The sequence below is a fragment of the Branchiostoma floridae genome, chromosome 5 (assembly GCF_000003815.2).
Source record: "Branchiostoma floridae strain S238N-H82 chromosome 5, Bfl_VNyyK, whole genome shotgun sequence".
Taxonomy (NCBI): domain Eukaryota; kingdom Metazoa; phylum Chordata; class Leptocardii; order Amphioxiformes; family Branchiostomatidae; genus Branchiostoma; species Branchiostoma floridae.
The window spans coordinates 9469143-9482356 of record NC_049983.1 but is presented as its reverse complement, the minus strand read 5'-3'; the positions used below and the strand labels follow the sequence as shown (position 1 = coordinate 9482356).

Below are 13214 nucleotides of genomic sequence, written 5' to 3'. Positions count from 1 at the left end.
ACGCTCCGAATCGCTGCAGAATTAGCTGGGAAATCCCTGTCACCGTAGGACACTATCTCCGCGCGGAGTCACCAGCCCGGCTGGGTGTAAAGCCCCGCCGCGGTGTTGCGTTTCGCCTGCGAGCCACGGCTTGTACGCTCCTCCCCGCTTGGGATTTGGTGGGCTTGTGGCCGCCCATGTTCTAGTGGACGCGGGTCACGGGTAAAAACTAGCGCGGACCTTGGGGTTGCCTTACGACAAGCCGGGCGGTGATTACTACCCGCGACAACAACTGCCTGAAAAGGTCGGGTACTTGCACCGAGCTTTATACGCGCGCCTGGCCCGTGGCTATCATTTGTGAGCCGAGATCGCTGCTAACTTGGGCGAGCAAAATCCGCCTTCTCTCATTCAGAAACGCTAATGGCTCGATTATCAGTGTTTCAAACATACATTAGCCCGGGAAAGGTTATCGTAACGCAATTATGTCGTTTGGGTCCTAACGAAATCATCACGCTTTGCGTTGCTCTTTCCGTGGAGGGTGAAAATCTAATTCTGCTAATATTCCTCCATTCAATTACATCGGGGGAAAAGGCTTCCCCGTGTGACATCTCATTTCCAAATACCAAATGTTTCTTCCTTGATTTGATTTATCACCTTTATCACGCTGTGACATTTTCCGACTAATTGGTAGAAAGAATTGCGTTCAGTTACAGCCACTTTACTTCTTCTTACATCACGCGCGCTCGTATATTTTTTCTCTGTCTCTCTCTCGAAAAAAGTTTTTTACGGGCTCCTTGGGCCGTCTTATTTACCTTTCTCGTGACGTCACGAGGCTGGCGTCAGTGTGGCTGGGTATGTAAAGAAGCGCAGTGCTTCAAAAGCGACGAGGATATCGCCCAATTACACTCTGTCAATCGAATGTGTGAGTAGAAACCAAACGGACATCCCTAAGGCGATATAGAGTTTTTGGCCTGCCACCGCCAGCGTAGTGGAGCCGCCACACACACACCACACTCTTATACACCTCCAGCCTACCACTGAGACCCACTTCAAGAAAACTTGGAGTCTTTTCCTCCGTTTGTGGCCGGGATAACCATCTCCTACACAGCTTATCTACATTGTGGCACGTGGAGAGGGGCCAATTCGCACTTGCCCCGATTGTTGTAAAGTAATCATTGTGGCACGTCCCGATACCGATCTACACACCAAAACACACGAAAGTTTATCGTGGTGCGACTTTTTTTTTTTAGTGATCCATTTCTGACACCGTGGAGTTCATCAAAAGTGCATTCAAGACTCTTCAAGCTGTTGGCTGGTGAGTTTATGGAGGGTCTGCATGCTCTTTTCCGTAAGGCGTAGGCAGGCCTTTTTAATTCCCGTAATTCGTAGGGTAAGCTATTTTATTTCACGTAATTCGTAGTGAGGATGGAAAATTTACCGTAAAGCGTAGTCAGTGTATTTCACGTAAGGCGTAATCTAGCCTTAAAATTTCACGTAAAGCGTAATTAAGCCTAAAAATTACCCGTAAATCGTAGCTGGCCTCCCAAATTTCGTAAGTCGAAACGTAGTCTACCAGTAAATTTAGTCCTTCAAAACACTGGAAATTGCTTTTCAGAGGATCAAGATTTCAAAATTTCGCCGGACCTCACTTGCGACTCCTTTCACCTTCGGTCATCGACATGGTAGAAATATGGTATATACCCTCAAAAATCTTCTTTTTTTGCAAATAGAAATGTCCTTGAAGTTAGCTTAGTCTGCCAGCAAAATTTGCCCATCAGAATGCAGGAAAAATCATTTTAGAGGGTCAAGATTTCAAAATTTCCATGGTCCTCCTTGTGCCGCCTCGCGCCTTTGGAACTCGAAATTCTGAAAATATGTTGGGGATGTGTGTCAACCTCAAAGATCTGTTTTGCTAATAGAAATTTGCCCATCAAAATGCACAAAATATCGTTTTATAGAGGGTCAAGATTTCAAAATTTAGCCGGATCTCCTTTGCCACTCTATTCACCTTCGGTCATCGACTTCGTAAAAAATATGTATCATGGCTGGGGGATGTGACGTGTCAACCTCAAACACATTTTTACTGATAGAAATGTAATTTCACTTAGTTTTCTATAATAGCCAAAAAAACTGGCGTTTCAGGGGGGCAGGATTTCAAAATTTTCCCGGACTTTCCTTCGGCGCTCGACGTTGCAAAAATAAGTTGGCTGGCGTCACCCTCATAAGCTTACGCTGAACCCCTGGGACTCTTTAATTAGAAATGCCATTTAACTTAGCTTTGTTTGCCAGCGAAAATTTCCCTTCAAAATGCAGGGAATAGTGTTTCAGAGAGTCAAAATTTCAATCTTTCTTGCGGAGCATGACCCCGCCTCTGTCGAGTGTTGCCAGCCTTCCAGAATTTAGCGTAAACCGTTGTCAGCCTGTCTGAATTTAGCGTAAAACGTTGCCTGCCTTCGTGAATTTAACGTAAAGCGTTGTCGACCGTCCCGAATTTAGCGTAAAGCGTTGTCAGGACCCCCCATGCAGACCCTCTTTATGGACTCGCTTCGGGGTCACTTGCCGGAGGAAGTTTTTGTGACGGAATCTGGGCTCAATTTAGGGGGGTGTTGGCGGCCACAAAGCCCGTTGAAGAGGGAATAATGTGAGAAATCCAAATATAATCTTCAGTAAAGTCCTCGGAGATAATTTGGCTGATAAGAGTACGCAGTGTTTGATTACTTCGGCCCCCTACTACACAAACAAATAGTGTGCAGTGTAAATACATTTGCTGTCCTGTGGTCTGACATATATGTGCTGGGGGAAATACCCGCACTTGTCTGATATTCTTGAAAATGAAACGAGGTGAACTGTTCTACTCTCACGTGCGGGTTTGGCGATCACAATCGCTAATGCTAATTTCTGGCTTTTCTTTTGAGTGACAGGAGGAGTTGATGAATTGCCTGTTTACTTTTCTGGCCAATCGGGGCTGGGCTGTCAGGAGGCCCGCCGCCGTAACGTCAAAATCAACAATCTAATAGGGCTCATGATTGGTCATTAGTAGGCGCGACGCGCCGTGCCTGTCTATAGCTCTGAGCCGACTGGCGCCAACATTGCGGGAGAATGTGCCGAAAAAGAAGTTTGCAACAAACGCCTTCTTGTTTGCTGGTCACACACGAGGTCGCAGCACCAGCGTGCGCACGGTCCCGCCAGCAACGATACTTGGTGCCAGCCTCCTTCGGAGAGTGATCGCAGTCCCGCCGAGGCGCCGCAGCAAGAGCTCCGCTCCCCATGTATGCACGCTTGACCCCGCTATACGCCACTTTGTCAACTACCGTAGAGGATGTAAACACTGTATCGGGCCGCTTGCTTAGGCCCAGCTGATCGGGCCCGCACGTCAGACAACAACGGCCTGCCAAACTTTGTCTTATCGTACCAATTAGATCTGATATTTGCCCGAAAAGTTGGACGATGTAGGGGAAATACCTCTCGTTGTGTGCTCTGTATGTGTCATTTGTTGTCGAGATCGCTGATATGTTTGGATATAGGTGGTTGGCATGTCTCCCTTTGTCAGAGCGGGTCTTATACTTTTGTGTCTTGTAATTGTGAGCACTTCTGTTGATATTGTTGATTTATTGTTATACGAAGTTGTGATCACAGATAGGACCTGTTTCACAGAGGATTATCTCTTCGACAGATCCGCGCTCCCTGACTGAGATTGAACGCTGCGGACCTGGATCTCGATCTGGCCTTCGCACGAGGGTCGAGCCTGGGGTCACTCACCGGACGGTGCCAGTTCCCGCCTCGGGGAGTCATGGAGGTAGCCAGTGAGCAGCCGCGCTGGATGCACCCGATGCAGACCCACGACGCGCACGGCACGGCAGAGAGGATGCACGCCGCGCACGCAGGGTTCGTGGAACCCTCCCAACTCCTCCCTCCCGAAGACATCGACGTGTTCTTCCACCACCTCGACGCCCAGGGCAACCCGGTGAACCAGGCGGGCTACTACGCCTCGTCCGCCGCCCGAGCCGCCGCCGTGCACGGTTACCGCCCACCTCACGGTAAGAATAACAACCACTTGTCCTACAGTCAGTTCACCGTCAATGTTTTAATGATTATCCTTTGAGCTGCCTTTTTGTGACCAAGAACATGACACCCGACATCAGTCGGCGCCGGGAGATGTTGTTGTGATAGTCTTGTTTAAAAATTAACCGTAGTGAGATATGGTCACGATCGTGATGGTGACAAAGAATTTGCGGTCACAAGCCATCAAGTTTAATTCTTTTGTGTCTGTTCGCTCGTTTGGCTCTCGAGTGGCCGTTGTAGCGACATTGTATGTTGTCTTTCGTTCCTAAATACGAACTCACACCTCCCAAATATCTTGACTCGTGTTGTATCTCAAAAGGGTTATCACCACTTGTTAAAGACGGCCCGACAATATGGAAGCAATTTTCGGCCGAGGTGTAAGGATGTTTTGACAGTGTCAGGACGGCCCCTGGCATCTTTGTAATTGGGTAAATTTTAACATTCCATAAGCTGGCAAAAACATAAGAAATTGGGACCAGTAAGTAGACAATCAGTCGTACTCTGTGTGGGATGTTTGTCGTTGGTAACAGTAGGATGTTAGTTGGTAACATAGCAGTTGTTATATGTACGGTATATGGCTAGCTAGTACGAAAACTATCACTGTACAAGTCCCGTCTGTGCCCTTGAACAAAGTCACGGACCTGACGTGTAGCTCTCCCGTCTTCTGCTCGCCGACATCGCCTCGAGCCGGGCGGTATGATACCCATTACTTTACTACTAACGCGATGTGTATAGTCGGAAGAGTATAAGGCTGACGGTGACCAGTTTGATATGATCTGACCTCCGGAGGAAAAAAAAGGCCCGGGATGATGATGTAGTGGTGGTCGTACATCAGACGAAGTGCGACAGGAAAGAGGTCTGTGGAGGAAGGGGTACCCGCGCCGCCGCGAGGTGGCATGACAGATTCATGATCGACCGTCCCGGGTTGGTCGCGGCGTCCTAGCCCCTGCTTCCCGGATATAGTGGCCTATTTTAGCCCCTGACATCATTGCAGGAAGTCTTGTGCACTTCATGTGCCAGAGAGAGTGAGAGACAGAAGGCAGTTCTGGCTCGGAGACCGTTGGTTACAGACGGGAGAAAATATCAGTCCCACAGCACAACCCGGGATTAGGCCCGCTTTAGTCGTGCGAAGAGGAAATCGAATCAGTCAGACAGCAGGATCTGCCGCGATAATCCTAGCCATAACTCTAATATTTCGGGTATGAATTGTAACATGAGCAAATCTCTGGTCTCTTCGGCAGCGCCCGTAGCGGGGAGTCAGGTCTGCCGGCCACACTTCCACACGCCGACGGCCATGCAGTGGATCGAGAGTACCAAAAAAGTGACGCTGATGCACCCGGGGCACAGTGGGCACACGGCCTGGTGCACCAACCCCTTCACCAAGTCGGTGCACCACCCCAGCGCCACCGGCCCCATCACCGTGCATCCCGCGTCGTCCCTGGCCTCGACCTCCAGCGCCCACACGTCCCCCTCTATCTTCAACTTCCCACCGACGCCTCCCAAGGAGAACACCCCGGACAACGTGACCAGCAGCAGCAGCGCCGCAGCCGCCGCTCTCTCCTCGGGCACTGCTGACGACAAGCTCAAGGCGACCAACAATCACTACAGCATGGCTAATTCCATGACACCGTCCTTCTCTTCCTCGTCAGTGTCGCAGCCGCAGGCGCACCACCCCGTCCCAACCTACCCGGCCTACGTCAGCTCCGACTTCGCCTCCGGACTAGGCTTCCACCCGGGCGTCCTCAGCACCCACAACCCCCTCCCGCCTACATCCGTGGCCAAGCCGAAGACGAAACGCTCCAGTACCGGTAAGTGCAACGTCCAATTTCGCCCTACATCCCATCTGATCCCCTTAGACCACAACTACAATTCCTCTGTCAGCTTAGCTCCACGCTCTAACGCTACATCCTCTGTGGACTCTCTCTACCTGGTATATACCTCTCCATCTGCGTCGGTAATTGCTCAGTTTAAGTGAGTCTGAGAGAGAGAAATAAGTACCATTACACAGCCAGTCCCCATGTGATGGGTATAAACCGGGTCTCAACGGGTAAAGAAATGTTGGCGGGAAATGTGGCCGTTTTCCTGCGTTGGCAATAAAAGTTCTATCATGAACGCTGTTAACGCAGGAGCCGGTGATTGGGTTTTCTCCCCAAGTACCCAACTCAAAACGGTTGAGGGGAACAGAACAAGGCTGTGACGCCCGAACACTACCATGAAATCGGAGATTACACGATGTATGTTATCGATGTAGCACCATATCCATGCATGACACGAGTTGGGGTTTAGATGTGGGGGGAAGAGGGAGCCTTGAGGGACCTCGGCCCTGACGCCCTCCGTTCTTGATGTGCAAAAATGTGATTGCATTAATCTGGCCGTTACGGCACCTCTTGTCCACATCTGATTCAATTATCCTTGCTTTGTGTTCACCCCGGCACGTTCAGGACGACAGCGCACATATTGCTGCCCTACAGTGACTGCTCAACCGCCTGTCCCCGGCCATTTCGACAGTCCCGAGCCCGCCGGTGAGGCTTTAATTATGTTCCTACTGGGAATCCGTCGACTAAATTCGAAACAAAGTGGATTTCAGAATTCCCACGAACTCCGAGTCCATGCAAAATTCATGACTGGGTGCCTATCGAACGGTATAGGATGATAATTACTTGCGGAATGAAGACGAAGGTAATCCCATTACGATATACCAGCTAATGCACATGTATTGGGCTATATCTGTGGCCTCTGCAAAAGGTTTGACAAGCCACACAACCGCTGTCCGACGCATCCCAAAATTGCAATTTCACCCGGCGCGCTCCGAACACATTCTGCAAATGTATTTTCAATTTTCCTCGCATCAAATATAAAACCGACTGGAGCCAGGCTGGCTGCGGCCGAGCGAAACAGGTTTTTCGCCCAAATCCCCACTCAAGTCCCGAGACGGCAGATTTGTGGGATTTCGGGCCCAACCTTTATGATACGGGCAGACGTTGATATCTGTTTTAAAACCGTTACCTGTCTGTGGTAAAGCTGGCGGCACTTATAACGGCCTACTAGAGGTGTGTCCACGAGACAACCACCTTTAGGAACCCGGTAATAATAATATGTTATAAGGAACGTATCCTACCAGATTTACGCAAATGCACCGTTTTATCACAAAACAATGAAACGAAAACAAGAACTCACGAACGTAAACTCCCCGCTGAGATTGCTTGATTTTGATGAGAAACTTCTTCAGACCTCTTCCCTTCCCCCGCGGAGGATTAAGAGGACCAATGTATCAAAGTTGAAGCGTGCAAAAACAAACAAAAGGAAAGCCACGGAAAAGGAGAGCATAAATCAACAACGTCTGCCAACGTTCTGTTGATACAGCGATTTTCATCTGACACGAATTGGCGCGAAATGACCCCGATATTTGATTATCTTTTTTAACGATTATGAAGAATCAAACAAACTCGAAACGATGGGTGCAGGCAGTGGTCGGTAAATACATGGAGTTTGCGATTTTGATCAATATACACAGCGATGACGGACTCCCAGGGGGCTACATATGGTGCTTGCGTGTCGTCCTGTTTTGTGCCATAGGTCTGTACGGGTACACTGAATATCGCCAGGACCACTCAAATAACGGATTCTCTTTTGATTCATTGATAAGAAAAAAATACTCTGAAGAAGAAATACTTTATTCGTAACATAGTGCGAAATTCAGTGTACTGACAGACAAATGTGAATTTCTGAGTTCTAAAAACGACTGTTCGTTTTTATCAGGGGCGCGTTCAAATTTGGGGATTCGATACTATTTATGAAGTTGAAAAAAGGGCCCTGCATCCTTGAACTAGATACAAAAAGATCTTCTCAGGCCTATTGCTCTTTTATCGAATACCTGTTGCTTGGATAAAGCTGCCACATATGGTTTCTGTATTCTTCTATCATTCCCCTTCTAATGCAGACGGTTTCAGAGCTCAGAAATGCTGTCTCTTTCAGTGGGTAGTATATAATCTGTGGGAAGTGTATTATAAAGACGACTAGAACCCAACCGGTACAAGTTCACGATATGTCAAGTCTTAACTGACGTCCCCTTTTTGTGTCTTTTCTCTCTTTTGTGTGTGTACTTGTGCAGAGGGTCGAGAGTGCGTGAACTGTGGGGCGACCTCGACGCCTCTGTGGCGACGAGACGGGACGGGCCACTACCTGTGCAATGCCTGTGGTCTCTACCACAAGATGAACGGCCAGAACCGACCCCTCATCAAGCCCAAGCGGAGACTGGTAAAGGCCCCCTCTCACTTGACGTGCGGCACGCTTGCGGCATTGCTGCGTTCGGAAGATGCTCAACGAAATTCAGAGATAAGAACGAAATCTCTTACTTGTTGTGTATTTTATGGTCTTCTATGTCACACTTTTACGTATTGCGCAATATCTGAATTATAACAAATCGGAGAAAATAACAAAACAGTACCGCAGTGAACGAACGCAGCAATGCCGCAAGCGTGCCGCACGTCAAGTGAGAGGGGGCCTTAAGTCAGAAATACTTCTCTTTTGACTTGTATCACCACCTTTCTATTATATATCTGAGATAGAGCGACCGTACAACAACTTTTCTATCTTATAGCTGATGTAAAGTTGGGTAGAGCGAACGTACAGCGACAAGAGTTGCATTTGTGTGACCAAGGTGTGACCCTTGATTTTAAAACTGGAAAATAAATAGATAGAAAAGTATGAAAGACAACAACTTGATCATGCAAACGTTTAAAAGTCGTTCTTTATCTATCAATTTCTTTTAGCTACCTGAGAAATCTGCAAATATGACTCATAATGTGAAAGTATGATTTAAAAGACACAAAACGTTAAAAGAATCATTCGTTATCTTTCAAATTCTTTGAGCGATCTGTGAAACATTTGGTCACTCAGTGGTCGAAGCCTCTAGTGGAAAGGGCTGTTCTTGAGTGTTTTACTATAAGAAGTACATATTCCTTTGAGACGAAGACGTGAGAAGTGAATGTTTCAACACACTTGTTTGGTGGGTGTGCGTGTGCATGTCTACATATGTTGGCATTGTATTGCTTTGTTGAAGGAAAACTCGTTGGGGCCTTTTCCTGCCTGCGGAAAAATAGTTTTGAAGTCTAAATTTGGACTTCCCGTTTGGTTTTGCCAGTCGCGTGGTTGATGTTCCTGTTGTTTTCGATTAAGCACAGCAGACTATAAACGTAAAAATTCAGCTGGAGGATACAGTAAACTTGTAGATTTGTAGTAGCTGGCACACTTTTTATGCCGAACTATCTTTGGAAGGAAACATACTTGTTTTACCTTCTGACCCACGAGGTTTTCGACTGTTTTCAATTAGAGTTGTTAAAGTATCTGGAAGCTTTCTGCTGACGTTTATGCGGTCACTATCCCCAGCCCACTAGCTGCGTGTCTGTGTCGCTAATGCAGGCGGCAAATAGAGAGACAATAGCCAGATGAGACGCCTGTTGTTCCGTGTGTGAAGTTTTCATTCGCCCCTCGCTGCGAAAACGTGTAGGTTGAATTTCTCTCGCCAAATGATTGATGACGATAGATTTGTCTTCTCCGCGGCCCAGTGAAACGGATGGCTTTGGTTGAGCCATGGAGTTAGGAAACAAAAAGAACCACTCGAGAAATTCCGTGCTTGTAATTCGGCCAGATAGCTAACTCGAGCTAGCTTTGGCTCCTAAAAAGGGAGGAGGGTCGGCAAACAGTTCACAGTTTGTCTCAAACTATCATATGGTCTCCGTGTAAAGTTGACAGTAGTGCCCGGGTGACAACCAACTTGTGTTATCTTGTGTGATATCTCTGGCGATCGCCTCCTAATGATTTTTAAACTGCATGGCGGTTACCTCGCTGGCGATGAGAGGCTAATTTATCACAGGACAGGGAAAAGTGGCAGTGCCTGAGTCGGTTTGCTCCGGCACACACACGCACACGCACTACTAACACCGGCAGCAGTAAATCTTGCGGGGAGATCTTGTTTCCTCGGTGTGACAGTCGTTGGCGTGTCCGTGTGAATAGCCGCGGACAAAGCGCGTCGTGCTGAGGCACATTATTCGCCTCGAATCTGATGTGCATTTGATGGAGTGGCCGGGAAGACCTTATCTCGGGGCGCCAGATAAAGTCTGCTCGTGCCACCACCTCACGACTGAGGTTTCCGCTTCCTCCCCTCGCGGTCACCCCGACACCCTGAGCGACAAACAAAGAAAAATCCCTAAAAAAAGAAGGAAAAATCCTCGAGAGGTTTTCGGAACAAAAGTTTGGGGACACGACTCGGATGTCGCCGGGGCACAACCTCGCAACCGCCGCCTGACGTCGCCGTGCAAAGGGTCGGGTTCTGTTTGTTGATGTAAGGCGCCCAACACATGTAACACCTACCGTGTTGGGTTTTGTTTTGCCCCATACTCGAATGGCCATTTTCTTTCGGAGTCCATTGTTTCTCGTTTCAGGTAAACAGATAAATCGGGGTTGAGTAAACTTACCAGGTTACGTTAAGTGTGGACATTCAATATACTCCCTCCTCCCAAATGGACCTTTGCTCACCCCGGCTTTTGTACTGAGCCTCAAACACCGTTTGTTGAAAACCATTGTGTCAATTTGAAACAGTGCTGTGTAGAAAGTCTACCTTTCAACCATACAATTACACAAACAAAAGCCCTCAATTCTACAAGAAACTCTTGAAACGGTTTGTTTTTTGAGGAAATATAACCGGCGTTCGTTCAACTCACTTCTTTCACAAAAGCGTTACTGTTGAAAATCGTATTTTCAACGGGTTAAAATGCACAATGGGGTTCTTTTTATAATAGGGCAGACCATCAACAAGTCAGATTACAGTACATAGGTTTATTTATTTTCTTCTCGTCAGCACGGAATCGTCAGGGGAGGACAAGCGTTACGCTGACATTTGCGCCATATCCTGTTCGCTGTGCCACACGAGGCGCTGTGTCGTGCAGCTAGATTTCCTTTCTCGAAGACCAGATTTCCTCTCTGGTCTAGTACTTCCTTCTCTGCGTCTGCTCTTTCGGGATGGGGAAATAAACAAAGGGCTCAGGCCTGCAACAGGTTGTACCTGCCTCAACACGCAATGAAATGAGAGAAAAAAATCCGACTTCCTTCAACGAAACTAAATCATGCTTATACCCCTTTTCCACTAGATCATTAGTAGATGCTTCAACCGCTTAGCGACCAAAGATTTAGCAAATTGCGTAACGAATTTCAAAGATTACAAAACTATTTCTTTTTCATATTTTGTGTGTTTTGTTTACAATTGTCTTTTCAATTATACTTTTACATCTTGCATGATACTATAATTATAAAATCAAGAGTAAAACAAATCCAATTTTGGTCACTCAACGGTCATTAGAGATTGCTGTCAAGTAGATCGCCTATAAGCCAGATGACCAAATAAACGAAGATGTGAACCATTTTTCTTCATCTTATTTTACAGTCCGCTGCACGAAGAGCTGGTACCCAGTGCGCGAACTGCAAGACCACCACCACCACGCTGTGGCGAAGGAACCAGAACGGCGATCCTGTGTGCAACGCCTGTGGACTTTACTACAAGCTGCACGCGGTAAGAAAACATCCATTTCATATCTAAAACAGAACTTGAACAGCAGTATTCGTGATGATGTCGTGACTATCCAACTTTTGTGTTTATGTTATATGTGAGTAGACAGGACGTTGAGTTCTCTTTCGGAAAGAAAACACATATTTCATGTCAAAAGCAGACCTGTCAACTTTGTGCCATTGAAACGATCTGTAGTAGTGTTATCTGTAGAGACTATACAACTTGATGTTGATTCGACCATAGCAGGGAATTTATTTTATATACGCTGTCTTGGGTGTGTTTGATGTGGTTAAGAGGAATTACGATGGGGAAAGGTCCAAATTCCACTGTTAAGGTTTATTTTAGTAATCCCTTTAAGTCTATCAAGCATCCACTACTCTTAGGCAGATTAGGAACTATTACTTGGAAAAACGGTTGGTTGTTTACTTCTCAAGTTTGGCGAGCTTTGCACAGCGCACAAACATGAGGAAATCCTTGATGTCGCTTAGCCCCCATTAAGTTCCTACTTAAAAACGTTCAGCATACAAATCCCCTGTTTGGAGGACACTTGAGGGGTCAATAGTACAGGAAATGTTTACCTGACAAATTATATCACCCGAGGAAGACGTCTGAATTATTCCCATGGTTTTGATAGCGGCTCTGATCCGTTTAGAGAAGTCGCCTAGATCAACAGTGTTAACATGTTAGCACGATCTAAGGAAAACGTGTTCACGGCAGGACTTTAAGGTAGATTTACGGGTACGTATAAAGTATCGATGCCAAGTTTCCACCTCTCATCAGTCTGTTGATCAAGGTCAGTGCCGGGTCAGCGGGAAGCAGGGCAGGGGTAGGGGCGGTATGCCCGATATCTTGTTAATCACTTGTTGTGGGCTTCTACGGTGATTACAGGCACCCGGGGATGCATAGCGAAGTTTGGTCTAAAACAGGACGCTGGCTTGACAGGCAAAGTGACGCGATGCTAAAAGTCTGAAATCTAATCGGCCATGTCAAGAGTGTCGAGGGTGGGTTCGGAGAGAGAAAGAGGAGTTTGCTCAAGCTATTTGCCCACTGCATTGTGAAGGTCCTAGAGCAGTCTTATTTGACAGGGGTTGTCGGAAGGGGCTAATGAATTTTTCATGCCGTCGGGGGTTCGCAGACTTCTTGGCTCGGTGTAAAAATCTTTACATGGTTGATTAGGTTTCAATGAGGGTCTTGTGTTCGACTCAATAAGGGAAGTTTTAGTTTGTTTTCGTGGGTGGATGTTTCTAGAGTCCCCTTAAAACGCTCTGCCGACGATATAATAGCCTGTTTGAAGTTCCTCATTTCCGAAAAAGGTGGGACCTTCGTAGAACCTTGAGTTTTAAGTAAGAAAGACTTGTCACTATAGCGCCAGGTCTCACCGATGGCACAGACCACATTTCACGGATTTGCTCTCTGAGTGACAGCCAGAAACGCCCCACCAAAGCTCGAGACGGGTGGTTGTTTTGTTAATCACGTGCTTGGCGCCAGCATAATTTCATTAATTAATTCACGCTCGGAGGCAAACCAAGAATCATCTGGTCTTCATTAAGACGACGTTTAAATCATGTTAAATTCATTAGCACTTCTGATGAAGAACCTGTATGATAAT

At 47.1% G+C, this 13214-nt stretch overlaps 1 protein-coding gene across 5 annotated transcripts in view; it reads left to right on the top strand.

Moving 5' to 3' along the window:
- The first annotated feature begins 3029 nt into the window (after positions 1 to 3029).
- The window catches only part of LOC118416769 (endothelial transcription factor GATA-2-like), a 14787-nt gene continuing 4602 nt past the window's right edge, over positions 3030 to 13214 (top strand). The window contains exons 1-6 of one of the 5 annotated variants that reach the window (XM_035822009.1): positions 3030 to 3248; positions 3653 to 4016; positions 5691 to 5849; positions 6483 to 6563; positions 8153 to 8298; positions 11483 to 11608. In XM_035822009.1, the coding sequence (XP_035677902.1) occupies positions 3770 to 4016; positions 5691 to 5849; positions 6483 to 6563; positions 8153 to 8298; positions 11483 to 11608 (759 nt within the window). In that variant the 5' untranslated portion in view covers positions 3030 to 3248; positions 3653 to 3769. Of the gene's footprint in view, positions 3249 to 3313; positions 3459 to 3483; positions 3504 to 3652; positions 4017 to 5282; positions 5850 to 6482; positions 6564 to 8152; positions 8299 to 11482; positions 11609 to 13214 lie in introns of those variants that run through there. The other 4 variants (XM_035822004.1, XM_035822007.1, XM_035822006.1 and 1 more) reach the window with 4 other exon arrangements.